Source organism: Centruroides vittatus, unplaced genomic scaffold (genome assembly GCF_030686945.1).
Source record: "Centruroides vittatus isolate TY-2023 unplaced genomic scaffold, ASM3068694v2 contig_934, whole genome shotgun sequence".
NCBI lineage: Eukaryota > Metazoa > Arthropoda > Arachnida > Scorpiones > Buthidae > Centruroides > Centruroides vittatus.
The window spans coordinates 18,260-31,692 of NW_027122619.1; the positions used below are offsets into that span (position 1 = coordinate 18,260).

Consider the following 13,433-nt stretch of genomic DNA (forward strand, 5'->3'; position numbering starts at 1 on the left):
AATCATATATGATCTACATAATTTAAAATAAGTACGTGAAACAAATATACAAAAATTTATGAAAGAATTAAACTTTTCGAGAAAGAAAAATAAAGTACTTTTTCTAGGTATAAGTAATATATCTTGCAAGATATATTAATTCCCGTGAAATAAGGAAATATGCACAATGCAGAACCATTTATATTCTATTCCATCTTTCATGATAAGAAAATCAATATGAATTAATCAATATGCGAGTAGACCAAATTCCTAACTTATGCTTCGAATACATTAGGCGAGCTAAATGGTTGGATCCAGGTTCGAGTTCAATCCGAACCATGAATATCTCAGGACTCCAGCAATAATGAGCGTCAAAACTATCTTACCGACCAATGACAATTCTAACTTTGATATTTAGTTATGGATTTCACTTACCTATAGAGCCTTTAGAGATATTTTTTTAGATATCTTTAAAGGCTCCATAACTATTATCATTGGAAGAAATGAGAATGATAGATCAATTATCTCTAAAAATCAATAAAGTATAAAAATTGATATTTTACTAATTACATCAAGAAAGTATTATTTTTAAATTTTAATACTTTTCCTTAATAATAAAATCAATTTTTCATAATTATTATATTTTAAAATTGTTATTTATTAATTTACTTTCTGTTTTATTTAATTTCGACAGCAGCGACATCTTCAGTTACAGCATACTCGCGTTCCCTTTAACTAGTTATTCAGCGATATCTGAACGGTTCACGAAGGTTTAGGTTGGATCCCGTAGAAAGGACAATAAATCGAAAATGGCTTCAAATAAACCAAGGTATATTCAGAATTGTTTCTTAAATTACAATTACTAACGAATTAAAAGCTAATCTTTTAATCAATTCTTGATATTGTTTTTTTATTCGTGGCATATTAAGCCTAACTTTAGGCTTAGTCGATCAAAACGCCTGAGTCACGATAATGAATTTTGATCGATTTTCAATGTTTTGTTGATATAAAATCATGTAATAAGTTTACAAATGTCTAATATTTACTTGTTCACATGTATTTATTCTTTTAAACGTTAGATTATAACGACTTTTTTTGGTTTGTATTCTTTTCCAACCAAAACATCGTCATAAAATCAATGTACTATATGCAAGAGATTCTGACTGATGTTAATTTCGAATCAGTTATAAACAATACACTAAATAATTATTGTGGAAAGTTCGAGTTTCTTATTCGATATTACATATTTATTTGATCTTTGTCGGATGATTTTAAAAAATTGTCCAAAAGTTTATTGTTTCAATGCTAAATCTATATTAAAGAAATGCTGGTAAAATTGTTGGATTCATTATAAATGGCTTATTAACAATATTTATGGTACATTGACAGTATTCAGGAAAAAATGCACTGTAAACTTTTACCAAATATTTTTTAAAAATCTGTACGATGGTCTGTTTCATTGTTCTCATTTGGTGAAATTTGAGTACTGTTGTGTAATTATATGAAATGTTAATGAAAATTATCAGATTTTTATTAGTTATTAAAACATGACCTAGTAAAGAAAATTTTCAGTGAAAATATAGGTAATGCTGAATTGTGTTGAATTAATTTTATAAATTTTACTTAAAACTGCAAATAAATATTTTCAAAATTTACATTATCTTATTTTTAAATGGCTTACTGTATTTCCTTGCATATATGAACATGCTCTTAATGTGAAAATTGCTTGTTTTTTGCAGTTGAAATGCATATTCTGCTATGATCAGATGAATAAGTGTATACATCCACAAGAGCTGAATTATCGGGCTAGAGTTGGCTATAATAAATAAATAATTAATAAAACAATTTGGCACTAGAGCTTGGCATTAGGTCGTTTTGGTCGTCATGTTAGAATAAGTGTATACCTCAAATATAAGCAGGTGCTCTTATATGCAAGGTTAATAAATACCCAGCGTGTTCCTTGTTCTGGCACTACACTATGTCAATGTAAATACAGGGTGCAGTGCCAAAATCCGGACAAATTACACATTTTTTCCAAATATATTTTTTATTCCAAAAATGAAAAGGTTTACAAATTTTCTTTAACCACATTGTTTGTAAGGCCATAAAGAATACATTTACTCAATATATCCCCCTGCTTGAATGATCACGTCCATTCTTTGTCTGAAGCATGCACAGGTGTGCTTTAAAGTGTCATGGTCCATATTGGCGAATGCCGCTTCAATAGTGGCTCTCGATGATGCGATGTTTGGATGTCTGGACTTGTTCCTGACCCTTTCAACCACGCTCCATACATAGAAGTTCAAAGGATTCAAATCTGGGCTGTTGGGAGGCCAGAACTCTTTCGACCAAAACATATTGATGTTGTCTGACAACCAGTTTTGCACCAAATGACTTGTGTGGGTGGGTGCATCGTCCTGCCAGAAAACATGTGGCTTTCCAGACAACACTGTTTCCATCCACAGCTTCACTACATTTGTCAGAACATGTAAATAAACTTCTTTTGTGACATTTTCCCTTTTATTAAAGAAATATGATGACATGACATCACCCTCACTGGACACAACACCTAGCACGTGAACATTTGCCGGAAATTTCGTTCTTGCAATAATGGGGACATCAGGGTTGTGGGCAAGCCAGTAGTCATTCCTTCGATTGATTTTCACATAGACGGTAAAAATTTTCTCGTCAGAAAAAAATCTGAGTTGTCTGGCAGCATTGTTTCTTAAGGAACACAAAAGCAGGTTATAGTGTTCAACTCACTTTGTCGACTATAGTGATCGACTGACCTGGATCCTCAAAATCAGCTCCTGAGCCCGTTGAATGATTTCAGGCATCCTGACAATGCATTCTTTCGAGTTAGTTTTCCTCACTGTTGTTGTAAAACCTTCGTTGGACTTCTCCAACTCATTGTACTTTGCGACAACTTCATACACAGTCGATCTCGGGTACCCAAAGAACCGAATGATTTCTGTCACCAGGCACCCAGCATGAACACTTTCGATAATCGCGGCTCTTTGGTTATACTCCACACCTGGTTTCAACATTGCAACTGTTTCAAGGTTATAATGGTTTAGTACATGGGTCAAGCTATTTGAACACCAAACATGACATCTACTGGTTGTATAGAACAGCAGGAATTTGAAATTGAATTTTGTCCAGATTTTGGCACTGCACCTTGTATAATCAGATGTTAACTGTTTATTTTTAATTGCTCAAAGTAAATATTTGACTTGTGATTTTGGAATTGATAAATTTAAAATTCAATTTTGACCATGTTTGGAAAAGGGTTTTCCATCACTGCTTTAGACTGAGAGTTCTCTACATCTGGTATACATGAACAAAAATACACACACACACACACACACACACATGTGAACGATAGTTTACTCTAGCACCAGTCTAGTGAGAAAATTCCAATTTAGTGTACAGTGCATGTAGTTATTGACTAGTCTTGTTAGAGAACAGGAAATCTAGCTATAATTTTTTCTAAGCTGTACATGTAGCTTAAGAATATGCTCATATGTGTTTGGAAATACAATAGTGCCTTATACTTTGAATTTAATTCATTCTGGGAGGCTGTTTAAACTCTGAATCATTTGAAATCCAAAGAACTTTTCCCCATTAGAAATAATGGAAAGCAAATTAATTGATTTCCAGACTCCAAACAATACCGATTTTGATGAACTTAAAATGACAAATATACATAATTTAAGGTAAAAATAACACAATTAAATGCCTAATAATAAATTAAAACACAAAAACACATTAAAACAATAAATAAAATATGTAAATAATATATAACAATGTGAAAATTGCATTTACTGGTTGCAAATTGTCCACTTCAGTTCCTAAACATGACCACCAGATCCTCCATAAATGTGCTTCTTTCATGCTTCACAGTAAGTTCTTTTTTCATCTTAGTTCTTTTCAAGTTTACCTCATACTAGATACTAGTTACACTTCATTGCTTTCACACATTCTCGGATGCCATGATTAATAGGTAAAGGTTATAAGGTTGAAAGGAAAGTTTTTGCATAGTTGTCCTTACTTAACATAGATGTGTGATTTAATTGTAAGTTGTGAATTTTAACACTTTATTGCTAACTTAAAATTATATTCTTTGTTCAGAAGCTTATTTATGCTTCAAATGCATTTTTTATTCTGTACTCAGTTCAAACTTGAAACATGGTTCAAACACCAAAGTGAAGTTTTGTCAAATTTAGCATTCAAAGTACAAGGTACCACTGTATGCGAAGTTCCTACGTACCTGGAAAGTCAGGAAAAATCTGGGATTTTTCATTAGTGTTTGAAAAAAGTAATGGAAAGTCGGAATTTGCTTTATGCAACAAATCAACAAGGGGCTGCCTTGTTGATTTTGCTGACAATATACTTGATTAAGTATAGTTGTATGCAGGTAGTAAGAAGTAATGTGGTGCAATACAAGTTATGAAAAGGGTGCAGAATATTTTCAGGTTCCAAAATTTATCTCAAGAATACACACAATTTCCCCAAAAATTTACAAAGTACAAAAAAATGATAAATAACATTTAAATTAAAATTATCATTTTTCATTTTAATGATTTTGATTGCGTAACAAAACAATTTCTGATTTTTTCCAGTTTATTAATGTTTTATAAAGTTTGGGAGATTTATTAAAGGGATATTAATTATACGGGATTTGTTATTGAATAATACTAAGTAAATAAATGGCTTTTTTTAAAATCATTAGATTTATGGTTATGGATTATTAACAATAAACTAGATTAATTTAATAAAACATTTTATTTTTAATTTTAGTAATTTGGCAATTATAAAAAATATATAATTATTAATTTGGAAAAATATCTAATTAAAAAACTGGAGAAGCAATAAGGTATGTGCATAGTGGGTCAAATGCTGTTTTATTTTGTTAATGTGCCATACTGTAAGTGATGTGAGGGTCAGAGAATTTGTAGTGTGTCTGTAAGGGAAAGTCATGGAATTTAAAACAAAAATTTCAGTAGAAACCTGTGTGTATTTAATAACAAAGTAAAATTTATTCTGAAGATTACTAGATAACTAGTAATTATTTATGTTTTGAGTTGGTACAGATCATGATTTTCATGATGATTAGAATTATTCCTCATCATTTCTCTATATTGTGTTTTATTATCTTCATGTTTATGATGTGTGTGATTGAAATTATCAGGGGAAAATACAAAAGAACTTAGATTTAAAAGTTTTGCACAGTAAAAGCAGCAAAAGAATACTACATCATTTCGTGGTTTATGCACAATAGCCTGTGCAGCCCTTGCTTATGATAATATGTGAGTAGACTTCAATAATGCACCATCTCTTACATAGTATGTACATCTGTTTCTGCACAACTTAAGTATCTCAAAAACCTTGAAATTTACATTTTGCTGTTAATTTTAAGGACATCTACAGTATTGCATGCATGGAAGGCTATTTATGAACATTTATATTTTTATATGTACTTTATAAATATTTTATTTCTATTCAACTTTTTTTTATGCATGTGACCACCAGCATGTATTTAATGAGTTCTTTTTAAATTTTGTTTTTTCAATTTTATTCTATTTAACATTCCATAACCTGATGATGGCTGTTAAAAGCAGTTGAAAATGTTCATTCTTATAATAAATTTAGTTTATTTTAACTGGATTACAAGCATTAGTTGCTGCTTTAATATAATCTCATCCAGTTTTGCAGTATTATTTAATCTTACAGTTTCTAACATTTTTATTATTTTTTGAAGTAAGATATAAGAAGGCAACTATTAGTGAATTCAATATATGAATTGAATATATGAAGGATATAGAAACTTTTATTATAGTCTTTTTCAAAAATTAAGTCAATGATTTTATCACTTAGTTTTGCAACAAAACTGAAACTATCATTTAAAAAAAATAATGAAAAATAATGTTGTTTAAATATAATGTATACATCAAGTAAATTTAATATTAAAAGAATTTTTAAAAAAATGCTGCTTTTGTTTAATAAAATTATATTAAATTTTTTTTTCTTTTAGTGTATTTGACTGTACATGATGAAATATATAAATGAGACACTATGATGGCATTTCAACCAATCAGTTCATAGGCTAATTGTCATTGTGACATTAATACCAATATAACACGTTAATGAATTTAATATTTCACATATTTTTATATTTTGATGTATATTAGCCTATTGATGAAATTTTTCTTGATTTAGATCATTCAATGCGTATTTCTAGTTGACATGAAACATTAAGCTATAAATTTGAGCTTCATACTTTTATAAAAAATATTAGTTTTAACAAGTTTTTTACATTCCAGTTTCTTTCGATGAAATATTGTTTTGATATATAAAATACATTTCAACACAATTTAAATTACTAATGCAAAATGAACTGCCAGATTATTTATTAGATTGAGCAGGCTAATTTAATGATTAGAAATGAAGCAATTTGGCTGTAGGTAGGTGATTTCCTTCCATTAATTCATTAGTTTGTTTGGCATATTGTTTTGAGCTTATTTTTCAGAATATTTAGTTTATTATAATTATTAATTGAGAGAGAGAATTTTTAAACCCTATATTTATATTTGTATGTTGGATATTTCACTAATTGCATATTAGTGAAAGTATCATATCAAGTCATTGTTTAAGTAAATATAAATTTATTTTCGTAATTCAATGTCTAATTTTTCCTAGTGTGACCAATGCTGAAGCAAATATGCTAATTTATATATTAGTATGCTTGTAATGCTTGAGATTTGACATTGTGATTTTAAAAAGTACTGACTTGTTGTCAATGACATACATCTATAAATATTTAACATTTGTATTTAAGCAAATTCATTTAGCAATACACAAAATATAATGGTTTGTTTAGCAATATCCTTATAAAAAAATACTTAACAAATTCCTGAATACTTAAATATGTTCTCTGTTTCATAGATATGATATCATTTCAAAAGAAATTTGTCTTAAATATGTCTATAATTTAGTACTGTTTTTGCACTGAAGTATTGCCTGTCTATATCCTTTCCAGATTTAAATTCTTGCAAGAGTGAGTTATATATTGACCTATCATTAAATTTTTAATTTTTCAAAGATCTTAAAAGTTCCAATTTCATTTTAGGGAACGGTCAAGTTATAAGGGGAAATATGGGTTTCAACTGGAAAATATGACAGCTGAGGGACAACTGCAATGCTTTTCTTTTTCCAAAAAAAAAAAAACTATTACTGTCATGTCTGTATGGCTTGGAGCATTGTCGTGGAACAGCCATCCATTATGCCACTTTTCTGCTCTATTTCTCCAGATACTGTCACTGAGAATTTGAATAAAGAATACTGCATTCATGAATTTCTGGCAGATAATGCTAAATTGTTGGGGAAATGAGCATGACCATGGAGATATACTGGCTTTGAGTTCCTGACTGCTGATTACTTTGACCTTGGAGATACTGGAGTGGATCATTCCAATGACTGATTTTGTTTTAGCGTTGTAGGTAAATACATAAGTTTCATCCCCTGTAATAACATTATTCAAGAAATTGTGTCATTGATCTTTGAAACAGTTTGCCAGTGATGAATGTCCTATATTCTGACATTTGATCATCTATTAACAATCATGGAATGGACTTCACATAGACATGTCTCATTCCCAAAATGTCTGATAATGGTTTCTGCAGATCTATAGGAAATGCTTGCTTATCTGACACCTGATGGATGGTTATCCATCAGTTCCACCATTTATAATGTGGCTGGCCTTCCACTATGGAAGTTATCTTCAAATGATTCATTGTCAATTTTGAAGCAACTGTATCATAGGCTCTCTGCCTATATGTTTTGCATTTCTGATGGAGACTTCTTGCAGTAAAATAGTGAACTTTGTAGTTACAATCAACAGAGTTATGACTGAGCTAACATGACAAATTTGGTGACTTTCCTTTGGAATAATTTGATCCCACAAGAAAAAAATCCAGAGGGGTCAAATCTGGGGAATGTTTAGCCATGGATTAGGTCCATATTGTCCTGTCCAGTACTTGCCAAACCACTCTGCAAGCCACTGATGTACATTTATCTGGGAATAAGCTGGCACACCATGGTGCTGATACCAAACCTGCAATAGTTGTGCAATGACAAGTTGTCAAGACATCTATTGTCAAGTTTAGGAAATCAGATATTGGTCACTATTCAGTGTGTCATCTGTTTACAGTGCACACTTTCCATGGCATTTTTTAAATGAATTAATCTTTTGCCTCTGGATAGTTATTTAAATATTGGTTATTTTAGTGTTCAAACAAACATGCATCACAAGCATAAACTTGTACATTGCTGGAATGATCTCTTTTGTCCTTGGATAGATATTTAAGTGGACATCCTGTATATGAATTTAACCAATTTTCTAATTAACAGATTTATTGGACTACATTTTGGCTCTTAATTTAGATATTTAGTTGAATAATAAACTGGGCTAGATGATTGCTTGTGTATTTACATGAATTACATTGATTGCACATGAATACACTAATATTAACCTTTTAATTCAACAAAATGTTTTATATTTAATAAACAAACTTTACATCAGTGACAGGATTATTGTTTTTGGCAATATAATAAACTATATTAAAACACATTTCCAAATGAGTATATTACATTCATCTTTGTAACTGCACATTTTCTGGATATTTTTGACTTCCATATCTTAATATGTGAGCCTGACAATTTAAAGTAACTTTAAAGTTATATCTTAAAGGTTTTTGGAAGGCACCAACTATGATATAAACTGTTGTTCAAAGTTTTAGAATTGTAGAAAAACAATATCTTGCTACATTATTTCTACATTGAAGACAGAAACTCCTCTTTCCACTAAGAAATTTTTCTTTTACTCTTTAATATTATGTATTCTGAAACTGAAATTATTAAACATAACATAATTCATGGTAGTTTTAGTTTTCAATTTTAATACAGTAGAGCGTCGATAAGTGGAACCAATTAGGGACTGGGGTCCTTCCAGTTAATGATTTGTTCCAGTTTCCGACTTTGTACGAAAAAATACATTAACCTGTCCGATGTTCAAATTTTTCTTCGTTGCGTATCGCTTCCTGTTGAATTTTTCTCCGTTGCGTGTCGCTTTGTGTTGAATTTTCGTCGGTTTTAAGCCTAACGAAAATTTTTATAATAATCATCGAGGCTATCATATTGTTAAAAATTATTTCTTCATTTTGTACAAACAAAATAAATATATTAAAGAATATAAAAAACATGAAAATTATACTTTAAAAGTAAATTTAGTATCAAAAACATTCGATTCAGCACGACACAGTCCGACTGAAATCGTTCCACTTTCCGGCCATTCCACTTACCAACGTTCCACTTATTGACGCTCTACTGTATTTAAATTGGTATGTTTTATTGTTTTTATGAAAATAGTGCCTTTCTTTTGTGATTTTTATGAACAATATTAAGATTAAAAACATTCTATATCATCTCAATAAATCAAAATTGTTATATTTTGCATTATATTACTAAGTTTATAGGAATAAAGTCTTTTCAGTCTTAAAACAGATGAAATAAAGACAATAATGGGTTTAAAAACAAATGCAATTACAAATAATTTGATGATAATACATAATCATAATATTTAGGTAAATATACAAAAAGGTGTAAAACAAATAGTTTTTAAAAATTTAAAACATTTGTGTTTCATCTTCTATATATATAAAATTATATGTCCTGACTGACTGATTGATTCATCATTGCCCAGAGCAAACTACTGAACCTAGAGAGATGAAATTTGGTACACAGTTAAGGTATGCAATGAGAATGCTCACTAAGAAGGGATTTTTGGAAATTCCCCCACAGAGGAAGAGGAGAGGATTAAGGCTTAAAAAGTCTTGATCCTGAAAGGCAGTACCACAAACGTGGTTTACAAAGAGCTACTGGGGTAACTGAAACTCTGTTTTTCTATAAATACAGTATTTATACTTTAGGAATTTTCAGATAACGTCATTTATGTTTTGAAAAAAAAATTAAACTCGGATTTATCGTATCTTGGAATCCCATAATATTTGAAACTTGAATTTAGGTGTATTAGCAGTCCATAGTTTGAAACAAAAATCAGTAATTTTACCAAATTAGTAACAACTAATGAGAGAATCTTAGTGAAGTACTTTGGGAGGGTTATTTCTATTAAATTGTGAAATCTGCATGGGTGAGGCCACAGGTAACAGCTAGTTTTAATATATTACATTACTAAGTTTTTCTGAACTGTGATTGGCTATAGCTCCAAAAGCAATAACAGATGAACAGATTAACAATATCATTAAAAAACATTGTGGCAATCTAATAAAACAACTGAAAAACATTTAGTTTTAAAAATACAATGTAATTTATCAATTTTTTATTATTTTATTTTTTTGGGAAATAAAAATAATTGTCAACTTTCCAAATATTCACTATTAGTGTTTCAAATTCTGAAAATTTTATCCTTGATTATAAAACAGATAAATTATGCTAAAGACAGCAATAGTAGAAATTTGTATAGCATTAAAGTTTTGCAATGTAAACTGGAAACTTTGCATCCTATAGTTGTTTCTGATGATTTTAGAAATTTTCTTTGATATTTGTTTTGTTTAAATCTGTGCTTTGTTATGCAAAAGCATAACTAAAAATAAAATTGAACAAATTTTTAATTATATATTATATAAACTTCTGAAGTGAAATTTGGCACAAGTAAAACTTAAGACATAAGTGAATAACAAAGTGAAGTCATTCATATCCCCTGGCTCTGTTCCCATCATTTGTTCACTATTATTCACAACTAATCTGTGCTAACTTAGGTGCTCATTTCAAATGGTAGCAATACAATATAATTTAGTACAGTCAACAAAAATCCAATTTCAAAAAAAAAGTGAAATTTGTTAGACTAGTGAACTTTAATGAATAATCTTGAGTATATATCAATATATTAAATCTTACAACAAATTTAGCTTTAATCATCTTTTTGTTCTTTCATGTTAGTGGAGAGTATCTGCAATTTTTCGGATTGAGGTTTATTCTTGTGACTAGAATGAACATTATTTTGAGACTTCTCCTGTTGATTTCACAGAAATTTCAAAAAATGTTTCTGGTGTAAGTTCAGTTTTAAGACAACAGAAAGATTGTTTTTCTTTTTCCATCTGTTGACACATTTTAAAGACAACATAAGACAAAATGTATAATATAAAAAAGTGCAGAACAAATATGAATGATAGCAATTTTTCATTGATGTGATAATAAAAGGAATTCCTGGAAGCAAATTTCAACTGTTAATTATTTTTAATACAAATGAAGACAGAGCTCAAAAGTATTAAGCTTGAATTTGAACAAGTAAACTACTCAAGAAGGCCTTTACTATAATATTTACATTTTCAGTGGGAAGAATGTCAATATATACTGGAATATAGGCTGTTGGAACACGAGAGACATAAGAAGTGAACAGCCTTGCACGGCTCTTGCGACATACATCTTAGCAGACCCTCAAGAGGTTAAAGCTGAGTGGGATAAGGCAAGCTTGATACAAATAGTTTGAGATAAAAAGCACCTCAGGTATGCAGAAGCCTGGCACATTTGCAAAACAAATCAAGAAGGGCAAGCAATCAACTTTTGAGAAGCCAGTAAAGTATCTGCTGCTTGGCAATCAAGCGTAATGTAAGCTTCAAGACCTGTGAAGGGACAGTATACCTAAGGACTAGGGGTATAACCCTTGTGTTGATGTATATCCTCAACACTTTAGTTATACGTTACTATATTTTTGTTTGTATTTTATTTTTTACTTGTATATTTTGTCTTTCTTGAACGTTATAGTATTTTTTCGAACGTTCTATGTTTATATAATGATAGCCTCTTAGTAGAGATGGCACACTAAAACTTCCATAGAATGTCTTTTAAAAAACATTCCAAAACGCATGCATCGTTAATACAAATTCTCTACGAATTCGATTTTCAGTTATTCTTGATAAAGGTCATTAAATATGACCAAAACGTTCGAACCTAGTAATAAATACGGCTGCAATTTTACAAGGTGTTCTGAGTGTGTATAGTCAATATATACTTTGTGCACCAATCTGCACATAGTTTTTTTAATGTCAGTTACATCAAAAATTTTTCAAACAGCAAGTTTATTCTCTGATGAGATGATTAACAATCATTTTAAACTTCATTCAGATTCAAACTTCATGAGATGATTAACAATCATTTTAATTGTTAACTGTATTATAACGATTGCTTAGTTAATTTGGGACATGCCTGAGCATGGCTATAAAATTATGCTTGTTCCATTGCAGTTTTTAAGTCATGTTCAGTTATATCAATGTGATGATAATCAACATGTATTAAACACTAATACTAACAATTTTGAAGTAATTTATTAAGTGATTAAATGTTTTTTCAAAGTGTATTTACATTTCATTTTCAGATTCATTTCAATAAAATCTTTGGAAAAAGAATCTATTAATAAAGTTACCCATGTTACATTCTAAACTTGACACATTCAAAAGTATGCCAATAAGTGAAATATTAAAAGGATATTGCTAAACACATCATCATGTTAAGCTGAATGAAATGAAATCATACTAAATTAAAATAAGAGGCAGAATGATGATTGGTGACTGCTTTTAATTGATTGTTAGAGACTGTGCCTCTAGGTCCATCTGACTTCAACTTTCTTGTTGAATGCATTTTTCATTCAAGGCTACAATTTAATTTTCTGCAATATAGAAGAAGAGTTTCTTTGAGTGAAATAGTACCAGAGCTATATCTGTGTGCATATGTTTGTGTGTTATTTAACATATATTATTATATAAATTAATATAAAAATAAATTAAAGTAAAATTTGTTTATTTTTAGTTGCATGTTCCCCCTATCCCTATTTACTCTGTTAAAATGACCTTGTTTAACACTTTTGTTTAGCACACTGTCATCTAGGTACACATCCCCTGCATTAAGTAGAGTCATACTGTATGCTTTTTATAAGGAAACTTTATACATTGTTTTTTGTTTCTTCTATTATTTTTAACTTTACACCTAATATTCTTTAAAAAAGATTTGGTTATAAGACAAAATTGAGTTTGATGTTCTTAATCAGAACACCAGTAGATTTTCTACATTTATATAATAGTCTATATTAAATCCTTTTACACTACAATATGGATTGTATTTGTTTTCACTACTGTTACATATTTGTAAGGATATTTAGCAATCAGTGTGTGCCTATATTAATAAAACAAAGAATTTTAAATTAATCACACTCATTAGTTGATAGATAGATAAATAGAATAAAAAATTTGTAGAATGTAAAAACATTTTAATTTAAAAAATTATTTCATTTTAAAAAGTAAAATAAAAAACTGCACTATAAAAGTGATGCCATTATCATCATTCAGAATAGGAATTTGTTTTTAACTCAAATAACTATAAAC

At 29.5% G+C, this 13,433-nt stretch overlaps 1 protein-coding gene across 1 annotated transcript in view; it reads left to right on the top strand.

Moving 5' to 3' along the window:
- The first annotated feature begins 672 nt into the window (after positions 1–672).
- TER94 (Transitional endoplasmic reticulum ATPase TER94) overlaps positions 673–13,433 on the top strand; it is a 35,005-nt gene continuing 22,244 nt past the window's right edge. Inside the window, exon 1 of the mRNA XM_067282007.1 lies at positions 673–808. Within this exon, the coding sequence (XP_067138108.1) occupies positions 789–808 (20 nt within the window). The 5' untranslated portion in view covers positions 673–788. The remainder of the gene's footprint in view (positions 809–13,433) is intronic.